Below are 22,648 nucleotides of genomic sequence, written 5' to 3' on the forward strand. Positions count from 1 at the left end.
TCTCAAAATGTGTTTCTCCCCACAGATGCTACAAGACCTGCTGAGTTTTTCCAGCACTTTCTCTTTTTATTTCAGGTCGCTAGCATAGAATCCCAATAGTGGAGAAGTAGGTCATTCGGCCCATCGAGTCTACACCGACAGCAATCCCACCCATCCCCATTACCCCATGTATTTACCCTGCTAATCCTCCTAACCTACACATCGTGGGACACCAAGGGGCAATTTAGCGTGACCAATCAACTTAACCCGCACATCTTTGGACTGTGGGAGAAACCAGAGCACCTGGAGGAAACCCATGCAGACACGGGGAGAATGTGCAAACTCCAGACAGCTATCCAAGGCCGGAATTGAACCCAGGACCCTGGCGCTGTGAGGCAGCAGTGCTAATCAGTGTCACCATGCTGCAGTATTTTGTTTTTTATTATAACTTTAGTAACCTAGCTTTTGCACCTTATAATTTAATCAATTGTTTTCAGTAAAGAATTACTAAATTCTTCACTATCCCCTGACTGCAGGTGGTGTTCTGTAAGGAACAATTGCTTAACAGCAATTTCATCATTACCTTTATTTATTTAGCAGTTCCAAAGAGCACTTACAGTAGTGAATTCACTTTTTTTAACATTCTGCTGCATTTTTGAAATCTTTGACAAAATGTAAGTGAACTTCATTCAACAAGTCAGAGGAACTTTAGTATGAGATGTTAAACTAATTTAATCATAGACAATACCCAAATTGCTCCAAATGATAGACGAACTGGCATCAGTCTATATAAAGAGAACCACTTCCTGATCCTGCTATTGTTTGGCCAACCAAGCTCTTGGATGTTAAGTCTGTCCTTGAATCACTTGGTAACAGCAACAAACAAACAGATGAATATTGTGGCATTAAAAGCCTTCAGTTTTCCAGCTGCAGTGTTAATTATTAACTGCAGACAATGAAAGGGAGCTGTCAAAGTGTTGCTCAGACATGATATCTCGAAATGTACAGACAGATGGGATAGGCAACTTGACAATGAATCACGCAAGAACTCATTACAGCTCAACGGATGTTACTAATGCCCCGCCTCTCTTGAAGACAGTGTATTATGCTAAGATATGGTTTACTGAAAGCTTGTAGCCTCCCAATATCTTACTTGCATTGCTTTCCTCACCTATAAAATTTGATTATGAAAGCACTTTACAGATATGTCACTATGTGCTTCAAAATGGAGCGGCATTAATCACGGGGAATTTTTGAATGAAGGCTTTGAAGGGGTAGGCTTAGGGCTGAATTCTCCTTCCATTCCCACCAGCGGGATTGTCTGATGATCCACCCCTGCTGTGGGTTCCTTGGTAGCGCAACTGACAAACAATGCAAAATGCCATTGATACCAGCAGGACTGGAAAATCGTGCCGCTAGTCAACGGCTAGCTGTCTCCACCACCAAAAGCATAACGCAAGATTAGAGGGAGGGGTTGGGGGGAGGGGGGGGTTTGTGGATGGTTAGTATATGCTTCTAAAGTCAAAAGCAGATCAGTGTTTTCGGAGGAAAGTTCCAAGATGCAGACTAGTGGTGACTGAAAGCAAGAGGTTGGCTGGAGCAAGGGAGATGGTTGGAGCTGAGACATGGAGATTGGTGAAATAGGGTAAGAGTAATATGGTGGACAGATTTTTAAGTGGGGATAGGATTTTAAAATCAATATGGATGATATACAGGAAACTGGATGACTGGGCAAACAGGGCGGTAAATTTCTAAATTTTGTAAGTGCAAGCTCAAGAGAAAGTAAACAATACAGGGTGTCAGCAGGACATCTAATTGTGGGAGGCATTATAGACAAGCCAGACCTTGTCCTCATTCAATGGGTGTTTCCTTAAAGAGCCATTAGACAGCAATAGTGCGCCCTGACAAATTGGAAACCTCCCTATCTGTGGGCACCAAAGATTGGAACTAAACTTGAACCCAAGTTTGCAATGGCTGGGGAGTCAATTTCAAACTTCAAAAAAATACACACATTTTCAACAGAAGTGGACTATTGGGACGGCAAAGTGGCACAGTGGTTAGCACTGCTGCCTCAGAGCACCAGGGAGCGGGGTTCAATTCTAGCCTAGGATGACTGTCTGTGTGGAGTTTACATGTTCACCCTGTGTCTTTGATGGTTGCCTCCAGGTGCTCCGGTTTCCTCCCACAGCCCAAAAATGGACAGGTTAGGTGGATAGGCCATGGTTAATGTGCAGGGTTGTGGTGATAGGGCTGAGTTGGAGGGGGTGGGCCTGAGAAATCTGCTCTTTCAAAGAGTTGGTGCAGAATCAGTGGGCTGAATGGCCTCTTTCTACACAGTAGGGATTATATAATTTAAGCAGATATGCAGATATTTGAAATGTGGACTTTTTTGATCAAAAGGAATTATTTAGGCCAATTCAATGGCAGACGTTCTTGCTTCCATTAAGTACGGATGGCTATTTCTTCCAACAATCCATATTTAACACAAACAACTTGACACTATTAATGTGGAAAAAAATCCCTATGTACGTCACAGAGGCCTTGTTAAAGAGAATCAATATATGCCAAGAGAGGAGTCACCAGAGGAGCAGTAAAGAGAGAAAATCGTGATTAGATAATGAAGACCACACCACCACTATGGCTGGAGAGTCATAGATAAGCACTGAATCTTTGATAAGATGCAAGTTTTAAAAGCCATCAATGAAATCCTCCACAATGAGGTGATAGGTGCCAAGCGTCTTGTTCTGGAACATTCTCGAGGGAAGTACTGATTATGATTATAGATGTATATGGCATTTTTCCTGGTGGTGGTGGGTGGGGTGAGAGAGACATTAAATGAGTTTGATGTTAACCCCGGCTGCCTATATTAAATGGGAATGTCACTGAGAGAGAAGGATTGGGTAGCAGAGGAGAAAAGTGTTGATTAATGCTTTGATGAGCCCTTCTGAATTAGTCAAGATGTACAAAGAGAAGGTGTGGACTTAGTCAAGGGAGTTTCAAGCTTGACACTATGGCAGAAAGGTTTTAAGTTTACTTATTAGCATCACAAGTAGGCTTACATTAACACTGCGACAAAGTTACTGTGAAAATCACCTAGTCACCACACTCCATTGCTTGCTCGGGTACACCAAGGGAGAATTTATCATGGCCAATGTGCATAACCAGCACATCTTTCTGACTTTGGGAGGAAATTGGAGGACCTGGAGTGAACTCACACAGACACAGGGAGAATGTGCAGACATCTGCATAGACAGTGACCCGAGCTGGGAATCGCACCCGGGCCCCTGGCACTGAGACAACAGTGCTAACCATTGTGCCACCCTCTAGATAGGCAGAGGAATAATGATAAGTGGAGGATGGGATTGAAAGGATAAAGTGCCTAAGATGGGAAAGCTAAGGAGTGGCTTAATTTAGATTAGGAAGAGAGGGAGAAAGCAGAGATGCGTCCATGAGAAAAATGTCTCATGTTCCAGAACTGACAAAAATAACTTGGTGCATAAAGAAGCTATCAAGATTGCATCATCTTTACTTCATAACTGATGTTCCGTTCACAGGATCAGACAGTCCTCAGTCACCAACGAAAGATCGGTATCGCTCTGTCATGTCACGTAAGCAAATGCTGGAAGAAACACTTGAGATGTATTTGGATGAGCTGAGAAAACTGTGCTTACGTGAATCAGTGAGTACGAGCATATGATGGGTTCTCCTGAGTTTAGTGTTTTGAAGCTATAGTTTTGCTTACCATGAAAGAATACTCCTCCACGGAACCTGGGATGTCACTGCCAGGGCCAAAATGTTTAGTCCACCCCTATTTGCCTTGAGGAGGCAGTGGTGAGCCACCATCCTGTACCCTTACAATCTACATGATAGAGGTACACCCACAGTTCAATTTGGGAGTGACTTCTAGGATTGTAATACAGCAATATTTCAAAATCAGGACGGTCCGTGATTTGGGGAGCAACTTGCGAATGGGAATATTCCCATGCATTTGTTAGCTTTGCCGTTGTTGGGAGTAGAGATTGTGCTCTTGGTAGATGCTGCACTGCATATGGTAGGTGGCTCATACAGCCGGAACGGTGCGACAGTGGTGGAAGAAGTGAATGTTCAACGTGGTGGATGGGGTGCCGATCAAGCTGACTACTTTGTCCAGCATCATGTTGAGCTTCCTGAGCTTTCCCTAGAGTTGCACTCCTTCTTGCAAGTTAGTGATTGTCCCTTTAAGGGCAACACAGCAGAAGAGGGTCACTTGACTTGAGGGACCAACTGGGATACAGAGTGGCTAATCACCCGACGGGAGGATCCCTCACTCAATCAGAAGACAGTCTGTAGACATGTAGGGACTGGGGCAACGTAGGGAGGGAGGTGGGGGGAGTGGTGGTTGATTGCCGACCTCTGTACAGATTTTCTTTTTCAATAAATAACATTGCGTTCCTGATGACGTTTGTGAGTGTGAATCATTAAAGGAGAATTCCAACAGCTTCCTGCCTTTCCCTTGTAGATAATAGACAAGCTCTGGAGAGTCAGGAACTAAGTTACTTGCTGGAGAGTTTCCAGCCCTTGAGCTGCTTTTCTAGTCATGGCATTTATAGGGCTGATCCAGTTAACTTTCCAGTCAATGGTAATGGCCCCAGACGTTGATAGTGGGGGACACAGCATGGTAATGTTGTTGAATGTCAAAGTGACATTGCTGGATTCTCTCTTGTTGCAGATGCTCACTGTTTGGCATGTGTGTGGCAGGAATGTTATTTTTGATTAACAGTAAAGATTTGTAGTGATCAATTACATTACGCATTGGGCGTCAAACAAAAATGAGTGAAAACAGCAGATGGGATTCTCCAATCCCACTCGCTCTGCCACCGCTGCCAGCAGGGATGGAGAATTTGGCACTCAATCAAAATTCCATTCACTACAGTGGGACTGGAGAATCCAAGCCACAGGCAAGGTCAGAGAATTCTGGCCATCATTTTGGGTCAGGAATGCATTTTATTAAATGTTTTGCTTGAGGGAGTTCTATGTTCTTGGTTTATTCCCTAATGAATAAAAAAGAGATCTTTATTATCTATGTGAATTCAACTATTTATATTTCAATATGTTTCACCTTTAGGAGTTGACAGGGAATTTGCCAAAAGAGTACCCGTTAGCAGAAGGGGAAGAGCCACCCACTGTCCGTCGCCGAATCAGAACGACCTTTCAGCTGGATGAGGAGACAATCACAGCTAAAGGAGAGGTAGTTCTACAATGTTTGATTGTAGCTGACTTTAGATTAACATTTTAATCCCAGCAAGGTTCTACATCGCCAAAGAGTTGTTCTTTCAAGAAAAACATAGCAACATAAGTAACAGGAGCAGGAGTTGACCATTCGGCCCATCAAGCCTGCTCCACCATTCAAACAGATCATCGCTTCAATGTCATTTTTCCTCACTATCCCCATATACTTTGATATCACGGGTCTCCAGAAATCTATCTATTTCTACCTTGAACATGTTCAATGACTAAGCTTCCACAGCCCTCTGGGGTAAGACTTCAAAAGATTTGCCACAGTCTGAGTGAAGAAATTCTTTCTCATCTCAGTCCTAAATTTTTAAATTTTATTTTTATTTATTTATTTGTCACAAGTAAGGCTTACATTAACACTGCGATGAAGTTACTGTGAAATCCCCCTCGTCACCACAGTCCGGCGCCTGTTCAGGTCAATGCACCTAACCAGCACATCTTTCAGAATGTAGGAGGAAACCGGAGCACGCAAAGGAATTCCATGCAAACATGGGGACAAGGTGCAGACTCCACACGGATGGTGACTGTAGCCCGGGAATTGAACCTGGGTTGCCGGCGCTGTGAAGCAGTAGTGTGAACCATTGTGCTACCGTGCAGCCCTAAATGGCCTGCCCCTGATTCCGAGACTGTGTCCTCTGATTGTACACTCACCAGAATGACAAAGTTACAAACAATTGGTTATACTCTTCAGTGCTTTAGCATTGATGCTAATGATAATTATGAACTACTTCTGATCACAATAAAAATATTTGGTTTGTTTGAGCAGAGGTTCTAATTTCATGGTCAGTTGTCATTCTGTTATAGAACAAGAGAATAAACATGACAAAAGCCGTACAAATTCAAAGGCCAAATTTGGAGTATAGCTGATCACTTTAAAAGGAAGTTTTGGATTAAGAAAGTCCTGAACTATTTTTAAAATATGATGGGACACATGGAGAGTGCACGTGTTAAATTCCTATTTGGGTCAGATATTTTTCAGGCTTCTTTGAGGTGCAGGATGTTGGTCCGTAAAACTGGACCTTGTTGGAGTTCAATTTCTACCCCAAAAATTCATTTACAGTCAAAATCCCTTATCAGCCAGTTAAACAACAATCTGTAAAACAAATTGCTTAGATTTGTCAATATGTCATTTTATGACACAATTTTGAGTTGTCACTGGGGTGGCATGGCGGCACAGTGGTTTGTACTGCTACCTCATAGCGCCAGGGGCCTGGGTTCAATTCCTCGATTGGATCACTGTCTGTGCGGAGTCTGAAATTTCTCCCCATGTCTGCGTGTGTTTCCTCTGGACGCTTCAGTTCCCTTCCGCAGTCCAAAAGATGTGCTGGCTATGTGCATTGGCCATGCCGAATTCTCCCTCAGTGTACCCGAACAGGTAAGGGAATGTGGAGACTAGGAGATTTCACATTAACTTCATGTAAACCAACTTGTGACACTAATAAATAAACTTTAAACAAATAGCCTCTTCTGCACTGTAGAGATTTTATGATTCTAAAGTGATTTAAGTAGTTTAAGAACAATGTTAGAAGACCCCAGTTGGGGCACATTTATGTTAGACCTAATCATAGAATCCCTACAGTGTGGAAGGAGGCCATTCGACCCATCGAATCTGCACTGACAACAATCTCACTCAGGCCCTATTCCACAACCCCACATATTTACCTCGCTAACCCCCCTAACTTACACATCGCTGGACACTAAGGGGTAATTTAGCCTGGCCAATTCACCTAACCCGCACATCCTGTAACACTGCATTGTTTCTTCATTCTTCTAAAGGTAGGATCTCACATAAACCTAATTTTTTTACAGTTGACTTGGGCACAAAATTCAGACGATTTGAAAACCAGAATTTTCAGTTGACTTGAAGGAAAGACTGTGCAGTTCCCCAGATTTTCACTATTTAATCCCATGATCATAGAAGTCAGAAAGACTAGCATGTAGTTTGTTTCTGATCTGTCGTTGTTTTTTAGGATTCTGAACTGGCCTGTTTGGAGAGGGATTTTGCCTTGCAGTTAAAGTTTGTGGAAGCAGCCAAACGCCTGTCGCAAGAAGGAAATCTAAGCAGGCACATCAGAAAACAGAGAAAACACACATATATAAAAGAACAAAAGAAACTCGACGAGATGGAAAAAGCTCTGAATGAGCACAGAGACATGGCTGGTGGAAGAACACTGCAGTCAAGTAACGTAAGCGAAGGTATGTTACAATTAAACTTGTCTCCTGTATAGTATGTACTATTACTTGTCACCACAAGAATATTGTAACGAGGTTTTCTTTATTGGAGTGGAACAGTTTTTTTCCTCAGGCATTGGTAACAGGAGCTAGTTTGTGGTAAAAGGCAGGGCATGGCCAAAAAAACATGCAACGACCAGTCAATCCTGGAATTCTGCCAGTAAAGACAATGCTGAAATCCATATTATCCATTTAACATGGGACTGCCCAAATTCAATGATCAGAGGTTGGAATGTCTGGGATCTGTTGATAATTTATTTAGTATTTTCTTTTACCGTAGTGAAGTAACATCTGTTGGAAGTTGAGTTTTTACCCACATGGAACTCAATTTGGTTTCAGCCTCTCCCTCTGAGATATTGAGCTTCGGTGGGGGGCCGGATATAGCTCAGTGAGAATCAGAATCCCTCTGGTACCTCATCCAAACAAGGAATCAAACTCAGTGGCAGTGCAACTATGCAGGGACAAAAGCAATTATGCCAGAATTACCAGAACTAACATTACAAATAGCTAATTAATATCATATCAATAATTTATTGCCTAAGTATATAAATAGGTTCACCAAAGTGGGCGGCATGGTGGCACAGTGGTTAGCAATGCTTCCTCACAGCGTCAGAGACCTGGGTTTGATTCCCGACTTGGGTCACTGTCTGTGTGCAAGTTCTCCCCGTGTCTGCGTGAGTTTCCTCCAGGTGCTCCAGTTTCCTCCTACTGTACGAAAAATGTGCTGGTTAGCATTAACTGTCCTGGCTGGAGACAATACACACCTCTTTAACCTGTGCTTGGCCCTCTCTCCACTCACATTGTCTGTACCTTGAAGACTTGATTACCTGTAAAGACTTACATTCCAACCATTACCTTGTAAATTGAGTTTGTGTTTGTATATGACCTGTTTGAAAACACAAGTCCTCACTAACCTGATGAAAGAGCCTGAGACACTGAAAGCTAGTGCTGCCAAATGAACCTGTTGGACTTTAACGTGGTGTTGTGAGACTTCTTACTGTGTTTACCCCTGTCCAACACCAGCATCTCCACATCATGGTTAGGGATTGGTCAGGCTAAATTCTCCCTCAGTGTACCCGAACAGGTGCCAGAGTATGGTGACTGGGGGATTTTCGCAGTAACTTCATTGTAGTATTAATATAAACCTACTGTGACTAATAAATAACTAAACTTCTAAACTAAGTAGCAGAATGATGCATTTTTGTTTTAAAAGAACATTTAGATAGATTTCTTCAACCACATAATCTATCTTACAGATAAAACTCAAAGCCAGTATCTATGATCAAAGTTATTGCCTCACAACTGAGTATCCTATATGCTTTCAAAACACATCTTTACTTTGCCATTTGTATCACCTTGTAGTGTATGTTTTGATGTTTTAGATGTATTTAGTTATTTTATATTTACTGTACAAAAATAATAATCATTTATTAATACTTACAAGACACATGGCATTAATGATATTATTTAATCTCTTAAAACATACTTAAGTACATAATTATTGGAGGCACAGTGTCTGATCAGGCATCCAATAAATGTACGAGGACATCACGAGCAGCAATTCACACAAGCTACCTAATGCTAGAGGAGAGTATAAAGGGAGGTTGCCACACCTGAAGTATTCTTTTGATGGTTGAGATCACTGAGAGTTATTAAGCCCCATCCTTCAAGCAATGAACAGCTGCAAAAGCAATCAAGCTTGTTGTGCTGAAGGAATATACTGAAAAGTATTACAAAGTATTTACAACACAGACACAGGACATTTGACCTGACAGGCCCCTGCTGGTGTTTATGCTCCACAAAAACTTCATCCCACCCTTCACTTAACTCCATAAACGTATCTTTTTTTGTAATTTTCTCCCTCATAAGTTTGTCTACTTTCTTTTTAAATGCACCTAAATCTTTTGCATCAACAACTCACATCGATATCACTCACTGGACAAGGAATGTTCTGCTGTACTCCCTATTAGATTTATTAGTGAATATCTTACATTAATGGGCTTATTTGTGGTCTCCCTCATAAGTGGAAACATTTTCTCTACGCCCACCTTATCAAATCCTTACATAATGCTTCACAAGTTCAATTCCGGCCTCGGGTGGAGTTTGTATGTTCTCCCTTTGTTTGCGTGGGTTCCCTCTGGGTGCTCCGATTTCCTCCCACAGTCCAAAGATACGCAGGTTAGGTGGATTGGCTATGGTAAATTGCTCCTTAGTGTCCCAAGATTAGATGGTTTAGCCTTGGAAATGTGTAGGGTTATGGGAATCGGGTGGGGGAAAGAGCCTGGGTAAGCTACTCTGTCAAAAAGAGTCGGTGCAGATTTGATTAGGCCAAATGGTGGCCTCCTACATTGTAGGGACTCTTTGATAATCTGAAAGACTTCCATTAGGTCACCTCTCAGTACAGAGACTTGTTCACAGTACTCCAAATGTATTTGAGTAAAGGTTCCATACATGCTTTGTATCATTTCTCTTCTTTTCAATTCTATCCCTCTCAAAATAAGCACGAGTCCTTTGTTTTATCTTTCAAGGCCTCATTAACCAACGTCACCACTTGAAATGATTTGTGTATCTGCTCTCCTGCTCCAAGGAGTGGCCTCCTTATACTTCCTGCTAAAATGTACCACCTCACATTTAACTTTATTGGAGTTTGTTTCATCATTAGCCACCCCTTCTGCAAGTTTATCAATGCTTTCCTGTCACAGCCCTCCTCTGAATTACCTATATCTCCATATTTGGTGCCATCTTAAAATTTTGAAATTGTACCTCCAATTCCTCTGCCCAAATGGTGAATAGCAACAGTCAAGCACGAATCCTTGTGAAGCACCACTCCCCCACCTTTTACCAGAAACTGAGTACAGTGAAACCCCAATTTTATGCGCCCCAAATTAGCGCAAATTTGGATATAACGTGATGAATCATTGGACCCTTCTTTTTTGCTCTTTCCAGGAACTGAAAAGTCTTTGGTTATTGCAATCTATTTCTAAAGTGAAAATAATCTGCCTTAGAAAGAAATTGTGGACAGAAAGCACATGCTTTCCCCCTTGCCCAGTTCAGATAAAACAGGTTCACACTTAGAAAAAAACTACATTAGACAGTTGTTCAAAAGAGGAAGTACTTCACAGTTAATGGACCATGAAAGTGTTTGTGTAAATAAACAACCCCACTTTAAACTAGCCTGGATCTGCCAATCAAAAGGTTTGTAAAAATTAATGAAACATGTAGTGATTGTGTAAACAAACAGAGCTCCGACGGACACCAAAATCGTCCACAACATAACTATAGCACCCCGATTTAGCGCAACCCTGCTTTTTTGCGCTAACATTTTATGGACCCCAACCATCGTGTTATAATGGCGCCGCACTGTAGCGACCTAAGAATTCTTAAGGAATAGAAAAAGATCTGCTTAAATTACCAGCATTATTCCATTAAGACAAACTACGTTGGGCAAATTTCATAAGGCCATAAAGAAATTTATTCAAAGGCGAATCACAAACACAATCTTCTAGCAGAGGCCAGTGTTTTATAAAGGTTTAATATAACACTCTTGTTTTTGCAGTGCAATTCTTGACTAATAAAGCTCAGCTAGGCCACAGCTATTTTGTGAAAATATCCTATGTGCCACTCCTCAAATATCTCCTCACTTTCAAGGGATATTGATATCTGGAGACACATGCTTTCCCTAGCAAACATTTCCTCAGAGCAAGTTAATCTTTCCTCCTGCAGTGTTGTGGGCACTGATCCTTTAAGAAAATGGATCTATCTTTTTTCAAATATTTTGTATTAATATTAAAAGTAACACATTATTTAGATAGATTATGCTCAAACACCCCGGAGCACATTAATTAAAATGAAGCATGATATGGTATGTGATATTGGTGTCAATTTTATTGTTGGAATGGGTATCTTACAAATCAAAGACACAAGATACAATGCCAATTAACGTTAGCCTCAATCACCAATCCTAAGTGTGGACTTTACCTTGTTAAAAATAATCTATCTTACCTATGTCATTTACGAAGACAAAAAATGGACAGAATTTAATGCCCTCTGTCATGGTGGGGAGGGCTATTTAATTGGTATGGAGGATGTCAAGTGGGAACTGTTCCCCTGCCTCTGCCCTGATTGCGTCTATAGTGGGAGGTCTCTTGGATGCCCCTTAAGAGCCTCCTCCCACTGCTGCTGGTATTCGTCCAGCAATGTGGACGGGGGCTTACCATATGGCAAGCCCAAAAAGCAAACACTGTCAGGATTGTTTACCAGCTTCCAGGGGGGTTCCATTGTTACAAGACATTTGCTGCTTTATCAAAGGGCCCAGCATCAGGAAGGGAGGGGCCTATTGACAGCCACCCCCCTGCCCTTGCATCAACATTCCACAAACAGCCCCATTAGTAGCCTGTACACTATGATCAAGTCGGTAGTTCGCCCAGGACGAGGCTAGCCCATTGCACTTCGGGTGTGCCGACGCCTGCGATGACCTAAATGCAGGATACCGGACTGCAAAATTTGTGGGAGGCTAGATTTCATTGAGCCAAATGAAGCCTTTATCTATTTGATCTCTCGGCCCATTGATAGTCTACATTTGGGCCTCCAAGATTGCGTCTGAGTTTCCTCTCTGAAACTCTTCCAGCCATCTTAAACTGTGGTGACAGTTAGCTATTGTCTGCATCCAAAGTGCGGGTCTCCTTTAAGAGGTGCTGGTTGCCTTTAAGTGGCGTTGGTGAAGTCTGATAGCTCCCCTTACACCCATACAATAATGTAGCCAATAATGGATTGAATGCCACTGCTGCATGTCTGACTCATTTGAAAGAGCTGGCAGCACCAATTTAACATGGTTCCCACAACCAAGTGAACAACAGGCAGCTGCATTGCGTACCATAGGCCTGACTTGGGGCATGATCAAACTTCTGGGATATCATTTCTACCTTATCACTTTGGACTTTATCACTGTGGACCTAATAAACAGTAGAAAAAAAATCAGTTGACAATGAAATAGTACTTGGTGGTTTCCAAAATTATAATTTGCTTCAATAGAAACATAAAGTGTAAACAGTTGACTTGGCTGCATTAAAACCTCATTTTTCCAAACCCTTTTTGTTTTCAGAATTGACTGCTTCTGACGAAAGTTCTCAAGAAGATGGTAAGTTCTCAACATGTGGAGCGCAAAGGGGTTGCAATTGGCCTGGGGTTGAGCAAGTGACGATGGTAAATGGGAAATTAGATGAGGTGTCAGACAGTCTATAGGCAAACACTCATTTTATAAACTGTCCAAGCTAAGTTTTTTACCCAAAATGTTCATTCTCACTTTGAGAGTCAATGAGATGGATTTTCTATGGACAGAATTAAGTTTGTGAAGATCAACTTTTGTCTATACATTTAGCTCATTTTGACTTTCTCCACATGCTGCATGACTCAACAAGCCATCACCTGCGCCTCTATACTTCTGAGAACCTTCATTTGTTTGGACTCAAAATTGGACATGATTTTGATGATGGCAGTGATGACACATCACATCTCCTCCTCCCCATCCTCCTGCCCCCAATACCCCACAACCACCATCATGTTGTAGGATAAGAGCACCAGATACATGGGAGCACCACCACCATAAGGTTTCCCCTAAGTCATTCACCATGCTGACTTGTAAATATATCGGCCACTTCTTCACTGTCCCTGGGTCAAAATCCTGGAACTCTCTTCCTAACAGCAATGTGGATGTATATACAACTCAGGAACTGCAGTGGCTTAAGAAGCAGCTCACCATTGTCTTACTCAGGGGCAACTAGGCATGGGCAATAAATGCTCGTCTGGCCCCACGACATCTACATCCTGTAAAACAATTTTTTTTAAATCGTAATGTTAAATTTGGTAAAACTATTAATATGTAAAGTTTATTTATTAGTCACAAGTGGGCTTACATTAACACTACAAAATGAAGTTACTGAGAAAATCCCCTGGTCGCCACACACTCCTGCACCTGTTCAGATATGCTGAGGGAGAATTTAGCAGGACCAATACGCCGAACCCTCATGTCTTTTGGACTGTGGGGGGAAACCAGAGCACCCAGAAGAAACCCATGCAGACACAGGGAGAACATGCAGACTCTGCATAAATAGCCACCCAAGCCGGAAATTGATAAAAAATAATTACTGCTGATGCTGGAATCTGAAACCTAGAGAGAAAATGCTGGAAGATGCTGCCAGACCTGCTGAGATTTTCCAGCATTTTCTCTTTTGAGAGCCGGGAATTGAACCTGGGTCCCTGGTGCTGTGAGGCAGCAATGCTAACCACTGTGTTACCATGCTGCCCAATTTATTCATAACTAATAACTTAATAGTTATGTTTGTTTTCTATTGGACTTTTTAACATGATTCTCACGGATGGTTTTTAAAGCAGTGAGCTTGCTGGGCCAAAAGACTTCACAATTTCTTATGTCACAAATGATAATTATTTTATGTTGGCCAAAATCAAAAAATCCGGTTACGTATCAAACTGAATCTTTTTGCATAATCTTGATCCATGTTTTTGTTTGCTTTCCCCTGACTTACAGAGAATGGACACCATCACAGCCAAAATTCATCAACAGAATTCTTAATAACTGGGCATGTGATTCAAAGGAATCATTCACCGCTGCCTCCTCTGCAGCCCAGGAGGCCCACCCCACCCCAGACCCTGGAAGGGCTGACTCCAGTCTGTTATCAATTCCGTGATTATGAAAAATCTCCTGTCACGGACACAGCATGGATGGAGTCCAATCTTGACGAACCATACGAGAAAGTGAAGAGAAGCTCCTCTCTGAGCAGCAAGTCAAGGTATGGTATGGATTTTGTTTAAACGGAGAGGCAACGAGAAGCTCAGGGTCATGTTTGCAGAATGAACGAACCCGGGTTCAATTCCAACCTCAGGTGTCTTGTCTGTGTGGAGTTTGCACGTTTTCTCGGTGTGCAGTTTCGGTTTCCTCCCACAGTCCAAAGATATGTAGGTTATATAACCTGCACGTCTGTGAAGTGTGACAGCAAACCGGAGCACCTAGAGTAAACCCACGCAGACATGGGGAGAATGTGCAAATTCCACACAGCCAGTCACCCAAGGCTGTAATTGAACCCAGGTCCCAGGCGCTGTGAGGCAGCAGTACTAACCACTGTGCCATCATGCTGCCCTACATGATGGTGGGATTGTTGTTGGCGCAGGCTTGCTGGACCAAATGGCCTCATTCTGCACTATAGGGATTCTATGATGTCTTCTGTGATTTTCCTCTCAGAATTAAACTTATTTTTTCCTAAACCTTGGTCTGTGGTAGTGATGCTTTCTTGTCTCTGGAAACCCACAGCCCAGTGTTATGGACAGGTGGTGGTGTTACTGCCTGGATCCTTTATTGTTTCTATTGCCCCTTCAATGCGAGAGGTCCACCTGTAACAATCCATAACAGAACCATAAGTTCCCCCTGCATTCATGCCTTTATTCCACTCTACTGTGATGTTTTGGACCATCCTGCAAAGTTAAAAACAGTGACAGGGAACTCAGCTGCTGGCAACGCAGGAGGGGTCTTTACATTAATTTGTGCTGAATAGGGACCCAGCCAGAAGGGGTTTGAGGCTATGTGAAGTTGATCACTGAGGTGAATGACAGATTTTATGAAAGGATTAAACAATTCTTCGTACTACAAATCCATTTCCTAAAATTAGCAGAAATCATCATCAACTGTCTTTCGCCTCCTTTCCTGAGCATCCATGCCTTGTCCACCCCCGATTCCCAAATGCTTCCACAGCATTTCACAATATTGCTAAGCCACCCCAAATACCATTGCTACCAACCTACATAAACCACCAGCCTCCTGTTACGAATTGATTACAGTACCTACAACCTAACTCATGCCCATTTGCAACTTGGGATGATTTGTTTATTATCATTTGTTTTATTGTTCTTTTTAGAAAAAACAAACTTTTCATTAGTAATCAAGGTTACTGATCAATAGTTTCAACACAAATATGCGCATAATCTTACAATTCAAACCCAAAAGGGCATCACTACTACTTTTGCACTATTTAGAATTAAAAATGCAATGGAATCAATGGCATCGTACATTGTGTAGCACAGAACGACTCGTGATAAGTAGCACTACAAAAGTCCATCAAGTTTAATCATCCCATTTAACTTTGATAGCTTAAGTTTGTTTCAAATTCAAAAATGAATTCTTAAAATTTGCAAAATAGTAAAGTACTATGCTTTCTGCTATTGCATATAATGTCAGATTGCACAAGTTTGTACAAATGGGTGCCTTGAATCTACTGATGCTCTGTGAATGATATAATTTGATGTTTTCTACTGCAGTACACATGTTCTCCCATTCCTTAATGGGACATAAGCATTGCTGGCAATGCCAACACTTTATTGCCTATCTCTATCTGTCCCTGAGAAAGTGCTGGTAAGCAGCATTCTTGAATTGCTGCAGTCCATGTGGTGTTGGTACATCAACAGTGCTGTTTGAGAGGGATTTTGACCCAATGCCAGTGAAGGAACGGTGATATATTTCCAAGTCAGGATGGTGTGTGGCTTGGAGAGAACTTGCAGGTGGTAGTGTTCCCTTGTTCTTCTAGGTGGTAGAGGTCACAAGTTTGGAAAGTGCTGTCAAAAGAACCTTGCTGCAGTGCATTTTGTAAATGGTACATAGTGCTGTCACTTTGTGTCGCTGGATGAGAGGGTGGATGTTGTAGGTGGTAACAGGATGCCAATCAAGTGGGCTGCTTTGTCATGGATGGTGTCAATCTTCCTCAGTGTTGTTGGAACTGCACTCATCCAGGCGAGTGGAGAGTATTCCATCACACTTCTGACTTGTGCTGTGTGGATGGTGGACAAGCTTTGGGGAGTCAGGTGACTTACTCGCCACAATGTTGAGACCCTAATTATGTTAGGGTCCTCTGATACTCCAGTTAAACTCCAATTATGTCCTCTGATACTCCAGTTAAACCTCACACGGGTGATCAGAAATCAAGTTGTGGATGCTAACCATATCAAATGCGTCTGACACCAGGTAAAGCCAAAATAAAAACCTACGCAGGTCGTTAGTTTCTGTCTGAATTGCCAATATCTGATTGTTCTATTGTTGTAAACCAGTTTTACATGCTTGACTGCATTATCATGTAATCAAGTATCCTGATAGAATCTGAGTCAGCAATAATACATGTGGCATTCTTGTGCATAATAAACTGGAAAGTGGATTGAGTATGGCATTCAACTCTCATGTCAGTTTAACTGGTGTAGAAATGAAATTTATCTAACCAACACGGAGGAAAGGATATCCCGAAGCAGCTGTAGCTGAATGGGCCAAGGATACAGCTGTAGGAACTTGTGTAGTGATGTCCTGGAGCTGAGATAATTGATCTCAAACAGCCACAGTGCTAGGTATGTCTGCAGTCAGTAGAAAGTTTCCCTGTCAATATCCGTTGACTTCATTATAGTGGGTTTCTTGATGTCAAGGACATGCACTTCACCTCTTCAGTCCAACTCTTTTGTCTATATGGGAACAAAGGCTGAATAGAAGTCTGTATTTGGGTGGTCCTGGCAGAATCCAAACTGAGTGTCAGGTGAGCCAGTTATGAGTAACTGTTACGTGATAGCACTATCAACAACGCCTTCCGTCACTTGTCTGATGATAAGTCTAATGAAGCAATAATTAGTTGGATTGGGTTTGCCCTGCTTTTCATGGACAGGATGCATCTGGACAATTTTGAACTTTGTGCTGTACTGAAATCGGGTGGCTGGGACACGGCCATTTCTGGAGCACAGGTCTTTAGCACGACAGCAGGAATATTGTCATGTCTCACAGCCTTTGCCTTATCCAAGGCAATCAGCCATTTTTTGATATCACATAGAGTGAACTGCACTGACTCACCCCAAGCTTCTATGGTAATGGGGATTTCAGAAAGAGGGCAAGATGTATCATTCACTCGACATGTTTGGAAACACTTCAGCCTTGTCTTTTGCAATTACATGCTGCCCTTCACCCTTCTGGGACCTCTCCCTTCTGTTAGTTGTTTAATTTTTGACCACAATTCATGACTGGTTGTGACAAGTTGCAGAGACTCCTGTAGTATTGATTATGGATTTACTTACATCAGTATGTTGCACACTACTTCTGCTGTTTAACATGGATGTAGTCCTGTGTTAAAACGTTATCAAGCTGGCACCTAATTTTCAATGATGCCTGCTGCTCTTCCTAATATGGCCTTCTACATTAGTCCTTTGGCTTGATAACGATGGTTATATGAGATTACGACATGTGGGAGAATATACTTCTGTTGATGCTAATGGCCCTCAGCACCTCATAAATGTAGAGTTTAGCATTGTAGTAGTGCCTCACAACATGATTGAAGGTGTGTTCGGTAGGAAGACATGACTTCCTTCGTAGAAAGTCTATGCTATTGACACTCCTACCAATGCCGTCAAGACAGATGCCTCTATGACAGGGACACTGGTGAGGACAAGGTCAAATGCATACACACATACAAAATGAGAGTAGAGGTATGTTATTCGGCCCGTTGTCTTTTTTCATCACCTTGTACAGGCCCAGTTTGACAAAAATGTTCCTGAGGACTCAGCTGCTTGGTCAGTAGTAACAAATGCTGTTGCGCCACTCTAGGTAATGGATACTGAAGGTCCCCACCCATCATGTGTTCTGTGCCCTTACTAGTTTCATTGCTTCTTCCAAGCGATGTTCAGTCTGGAGAAGTACTAATTCATTAGCTGAGGGATTCATGGTAATTCATGGTAAGAAGCAAGTGGCTCCACTCCCATGTTGAACCTGATGTATGAGACCTTATGGGCTCCTTGGTAAATGTTGAAGACTCCCAAGATCACTTCTTCCAACTGTACACCCGTGCCAACACATCTAGTGGGTTTATCTGCCAGTGAGATAAGATATACCAGTAGTGATAGAGGAGTCTGAGACATTGGCTGAAAGCTATGACTCTGAGTATGACAGTGCCAGACATTTGTTCGACTGGTCTGTGGACAGGACAGCTCTCGCAGTTTTGGCACAGATCCCCATATGTTTGTGAGGAACTCTTTACAAGGACAATGAGGCAGGGTGTGCCTGAACCTGGTCTGGTGTTATTCTGATTATAGATTTTTAAAAGTGAATTGCTGGGCCATTTCAGGGGCATCTGAGAAGTTAGCCATTTTGCTGTAGGTCTGGAATCTATGAAGATTAGATGTGTGATGTTTACTTGGTTTAGTAATAACCTCAAATGATATTAGTGCCATAAGCTCCAGTTTGTTTTATTGGTGAAGCACAGCACTGTGATATCTAGCATTACTTTAAAGAAAGCTGAGTGTCTTACTAAACGCGTGGACATTTTGATGATTCAGATAGGTAGATAGAATCCCCACAGTGTAAGGAGATCATTGAACCTGCACCAACAACAATCCCACCCAGGCGCTATTCCTGTAACCCCACGTATTTACCCTGCTTGCCCCCGGACACAATTTAGCCAATCAACTTAACCTCCACATCTTTGGACTGTGGGAGGAAACCCGAATACCCAGAGGAAACCCACACAGACATGGGGAGAATGTGCAAATTCCACACAGGCAGTCACCCATGGCTGCCCAGGTCCCTGGCGTTGTGTAGCAGCAGTGCTAACCACTGTGCCAACATTGGTGAATATTTTCCCCCTTGTTTCCATGATAGCCCATTGCTAGAAAATTCTCTAAAACTTGAGGAACAATTTACATAATTATACTGCTAAACATTACCTGTGAATCGCATTGTTAACTTTATTCTTTTAAACCTTTCAGCAGTCCAGCAGTGACTCCAACGGATTCTGTACTGGGTGATCTTGTAAGTGTTCAACATTTTGAAATGAGGAACCAGCCGTATCAGCATCAATGCTCAATAAGTGCACCAGCAACCCCAGAAATGCGAGAACGTATCCACCATCAGACAGCTAGGTAAGAAGGAATCGGAGAAATAATTGATTGAGTGACAGGAATCCATTCTAACCAACTAAAATCTACACCAATGTGTATTTTTAAACTCTGAGGAAAAGCCACCACAATTTATACGTAGGGTAGATATTAGACAATTTGCCAGAAGGTCCCTCCACATATTGCCAATTATGTGTGCATTGAGTCCTGTTACGTTGAATGTTTATATGTGAAATTTGTTACCACACCCTGAGTCTCTACACATTACCTTAGATCTGCAATATCAAACTAACCAGAGTCAGGCTTCCAGGTTACACCACAACAAAAGATTCCCTTATCTTCAAACAAACCATAAAATGGATCAATCAGCAGCATCTTTAACTTAGGGGATTAATTTAAAACATTTTTTATCAAGTGTTGACAAATACTCAAATAGAACCAGCTGTGGCTCCGTTGGTAGAACTCTGGTCCCGGAGTCAGAAAGTTGTGGGTTTAAGTTCCACTCTTGAGGCCTGAGCACAGAAGTCTAGACTGACATTCCAGTGCAATGCTGAGGAAATGCTGCAGTATCAGAGGGCGGCACGGTGGCACAGTTGTTAGCACGGCTGTCTCACAGTGCCAGGGATCCAGGTTTGATTCCCGGCTTGGGTGACTGTCTGTGTGGAGTCTGCACATTCTCCCTGTGTTTGCGTGGGTTTCCTCTGGGTGCTTTGGCTCCTGCCCACAGTCCAGTGCTGGTTAGATGCATTGGCCATGCTATATTCTCCTTCAGCATATCTGAACAGGCGCCGGAGTGTGGTGACTTGGGGATTTTCACAGTAACTTCATTGCAGTGTCAATGTAAGCCTACTTGTGACACTAAAACATAAACTTTAAACAATGGAGGCAGAATAGAGTCTTGTCATCAAATACTTCCAGGTCAGATATGCAGTGAACATAAGAACATAAGAAATAGGAGCAGGAGTAGGCCATCCAGCCCTTCGAGCCTGCCCCGCCATTCAATAAGATCATGGCTGTTCTGTCACTGCTCAGTTCCACATTCCTGCCCTCACCCCATAACCCTTAATCCCCTCTCTTATCAAAAACCCATCAACCCGCGTCTTAAAAATATTTAGCGAGGCAGCCTCCACCACTTCAACAGGCAGAGAATTCCAGAGATTCACCACCCTTTGAGTGAAGAAGTTCCTCCTCAACTCCGTTCTAAACCACTCCCCTTTTATCTTGAGGCTGTGCCCCCTAGTCCTACTGTCTTTTTTGAGCGGGAAGAGTCTCTCCACCTCTATCCTATCCATCCCATTCATCATCTTATAAGTCTCAATGAGATCTCCCCTCATTCTTCTAAACTCTAACGAGTACAAGCCCAGTGAGATGCAATATCATGCACACTCTATTGTATCCTACTCCTGGTCTCATTAGTTCCATCCTAGCTCATTGCTATGATTTATTTTTTTCCAATCTCCTGTGTTTTGCCCTCTCTGAACAGAAGTGCCAACCCCAGCAAGTTATAACCTCTTCATAACATGTTATAACCTCTACTGGTCTGCATTCAATAGGAATTGTGTGGGTAAATGGACATCACAGCCCACAAGGAAGTCTAAAAAATGGATGATGGATTCTTTTAAATAAATTTGGGAAAACACTTGACTTTTAGTCGGTGGGATTTACAGGACAGGTTGATGTAGCTCGTACACACAGTAGTGAAACTCTGATAATGTTATTGGTGGTTAGATGGTCTTGCAAGGATAAGAGCAATGAACTATACATTGCGTACTGATAATAATGCACCTTTGTGCCTTTTAAAGCAGCCAGGTCTGACAACTATTCCTTTCTAAAATCAAATCGAGATAAATCCTTTTTAAAGTTGCTTGTCTGTCACGGTTCTTCCCCAAGGCAGCACGATGGACACGACACTTTAATATACATTTATCCTTGCAGAGGGATAAAAACGTCGCACTATTAAACTCAGCCACATCTAGGGCAGCAGCTAAGCAAGAAAAAAAGCACCTAGGCCACAATGTTATGACTGTTCACACCGGTGGGATTTTCCCAATCTGTTGCAGAAAACAGAGATTTGGCTGAGAGCCAAATTCTCTGCCCTGGCTGCAGTGGGAGAGTGGTGTGAATGGCTGATAAGATTATACACAAAGACTATTTCAGAGGAGTCCAGCGTACTGGTCCTACAGCTTTTGAACCATTAAATCACATTTTTTTAAAATTCTTTTATTTTTAAAGTATGGCATAGAAATTTCACAAGATCACAGAAGTGTTATTCTGCAGAAAACCATTCAACCCATCAAGTTTGCATAAGCTCTCCAAATGAGCATTATGACTCACTGCCATTCTTCTGCCTTTTCCCTGTAACTCTGCAAATTTGTTTCTATTTAAATAATCATCTAATGCCCTTATGAATGCTTCTACTGAAGCTCTCTCCACTACACTTACAGACAATGCATTCCAGACCCAAACGACTCTGCCTGAAAAGGCTTTTTCTGAGATCACATTTGCTGCTTTTACAAATCACTTCAAATCTGTGCCTTCTCATTTCCAATCCTTTTACAAGCAATAAACAGTGTCTCTCTGCTTAGTCTATCCAGCCCTGCTTATGATTTTGAAAATCTCTATCAAAATAATATGCATGCTCAACCTCTTATCACACAATATCACGCACTCCGGGTCAGATGCACACCTGCCTGAGCAATGTAAATTTCTGGCCCATGTCTTTTTGAAGTTCTGCACTGTTCTCCTTACAATTTGATAAAAGAGACCATCACTACTGTAATGAGGGAGGATGTCTTAGGAGGCCCTTCAAATGAGGCCATTTGAGCTTAGAAATAAAGAAAGGGCAATCACTTTGTGGGGTCATATTACAGGCCCCCAAACAGTTAGAAGGAGATATGGTGGCACTATGGTTAGCACAGCTTCCACACAGCGCCAGGGACCCAGGTTTGATTCCTGGCTTGGGTCACTGTCTATGTGGAGTTTGCACATTCTCCCCATGTTTGCGTGGGTTTCCACTGGGTGCTCTGGTTTCCTCCCACAGTCTGAAAGATATGCTAGTTAGGTTCATTGATCCAAACAGGGACCAGAATGTGGCAACTAGGGGAATTTCACAGTAACTTCATGTAAGCCTCACTTGTGACTAATAGATAAAATTTAATTTTTTTAAAAAAAGGAGCAGATATGTAGAGATCACAGAAAGGTGTGAGAGGAATAGGGTTGTAATAGTAGTGGATTTCAGCTTTGT

General features: G+C 42.3%; 1 protein-coding gene across 2 annotated transcripts in view; it reads left to right on the forward strand.

Moving 5' to 3' along the window:
• The window catches only part of LOC145357011 (innate immunity activator protein-like), a 63,711-nt gene that overhangs the window by 19,383 nt on the left and 21,680 nt on the right, over nt 1–22,648 (forward strand). For both annotated transcript variants that reach the window (XM_080210054.1, XM_080210053.1), the window contains exons 3-8: nt 3,534–3,658; nt 5,084–5,206; nt 7,224–7,449; nt 12,587–12,622; nt 14,030–14,291; nt 19,276–19,428. In XM_080210054.1, coding sequence (XP_080066180.1) covers nt 3,534–3,658; nt 5,084–5,206; nt 7,224–7,449; nt 12,587–12,622; nt 14,030–14,291; nt 19,276–19,428 — 925 coding nt within the window. The remainder of the gene's footprint in view (nt 1–3,533; nt 3,659–5,083; nt 5,207–7,223; nt 7,450–12,586; nt 12,623–14,029; nt 14,292–19,275; nt 19,429–22,648) is intronic.

Source organism: Carcharhinus amblyrhynchos, chromosome 22 (genome assembly GCF_965287045.1).
Source record: "Carcharhinus amblyrhynchos chromosome 22, sCarAmb.v2.hapA, whole genome shotgun sequence".
Taxonomy (NCBI): domain Eukaryota; kingdom Metazoa; phylum Chordata; class Chondrichthyes; order Carcharhiniformes; family Carcharhinidae; genus Carcharhinus; species Carcharhinus amblyrhynchos.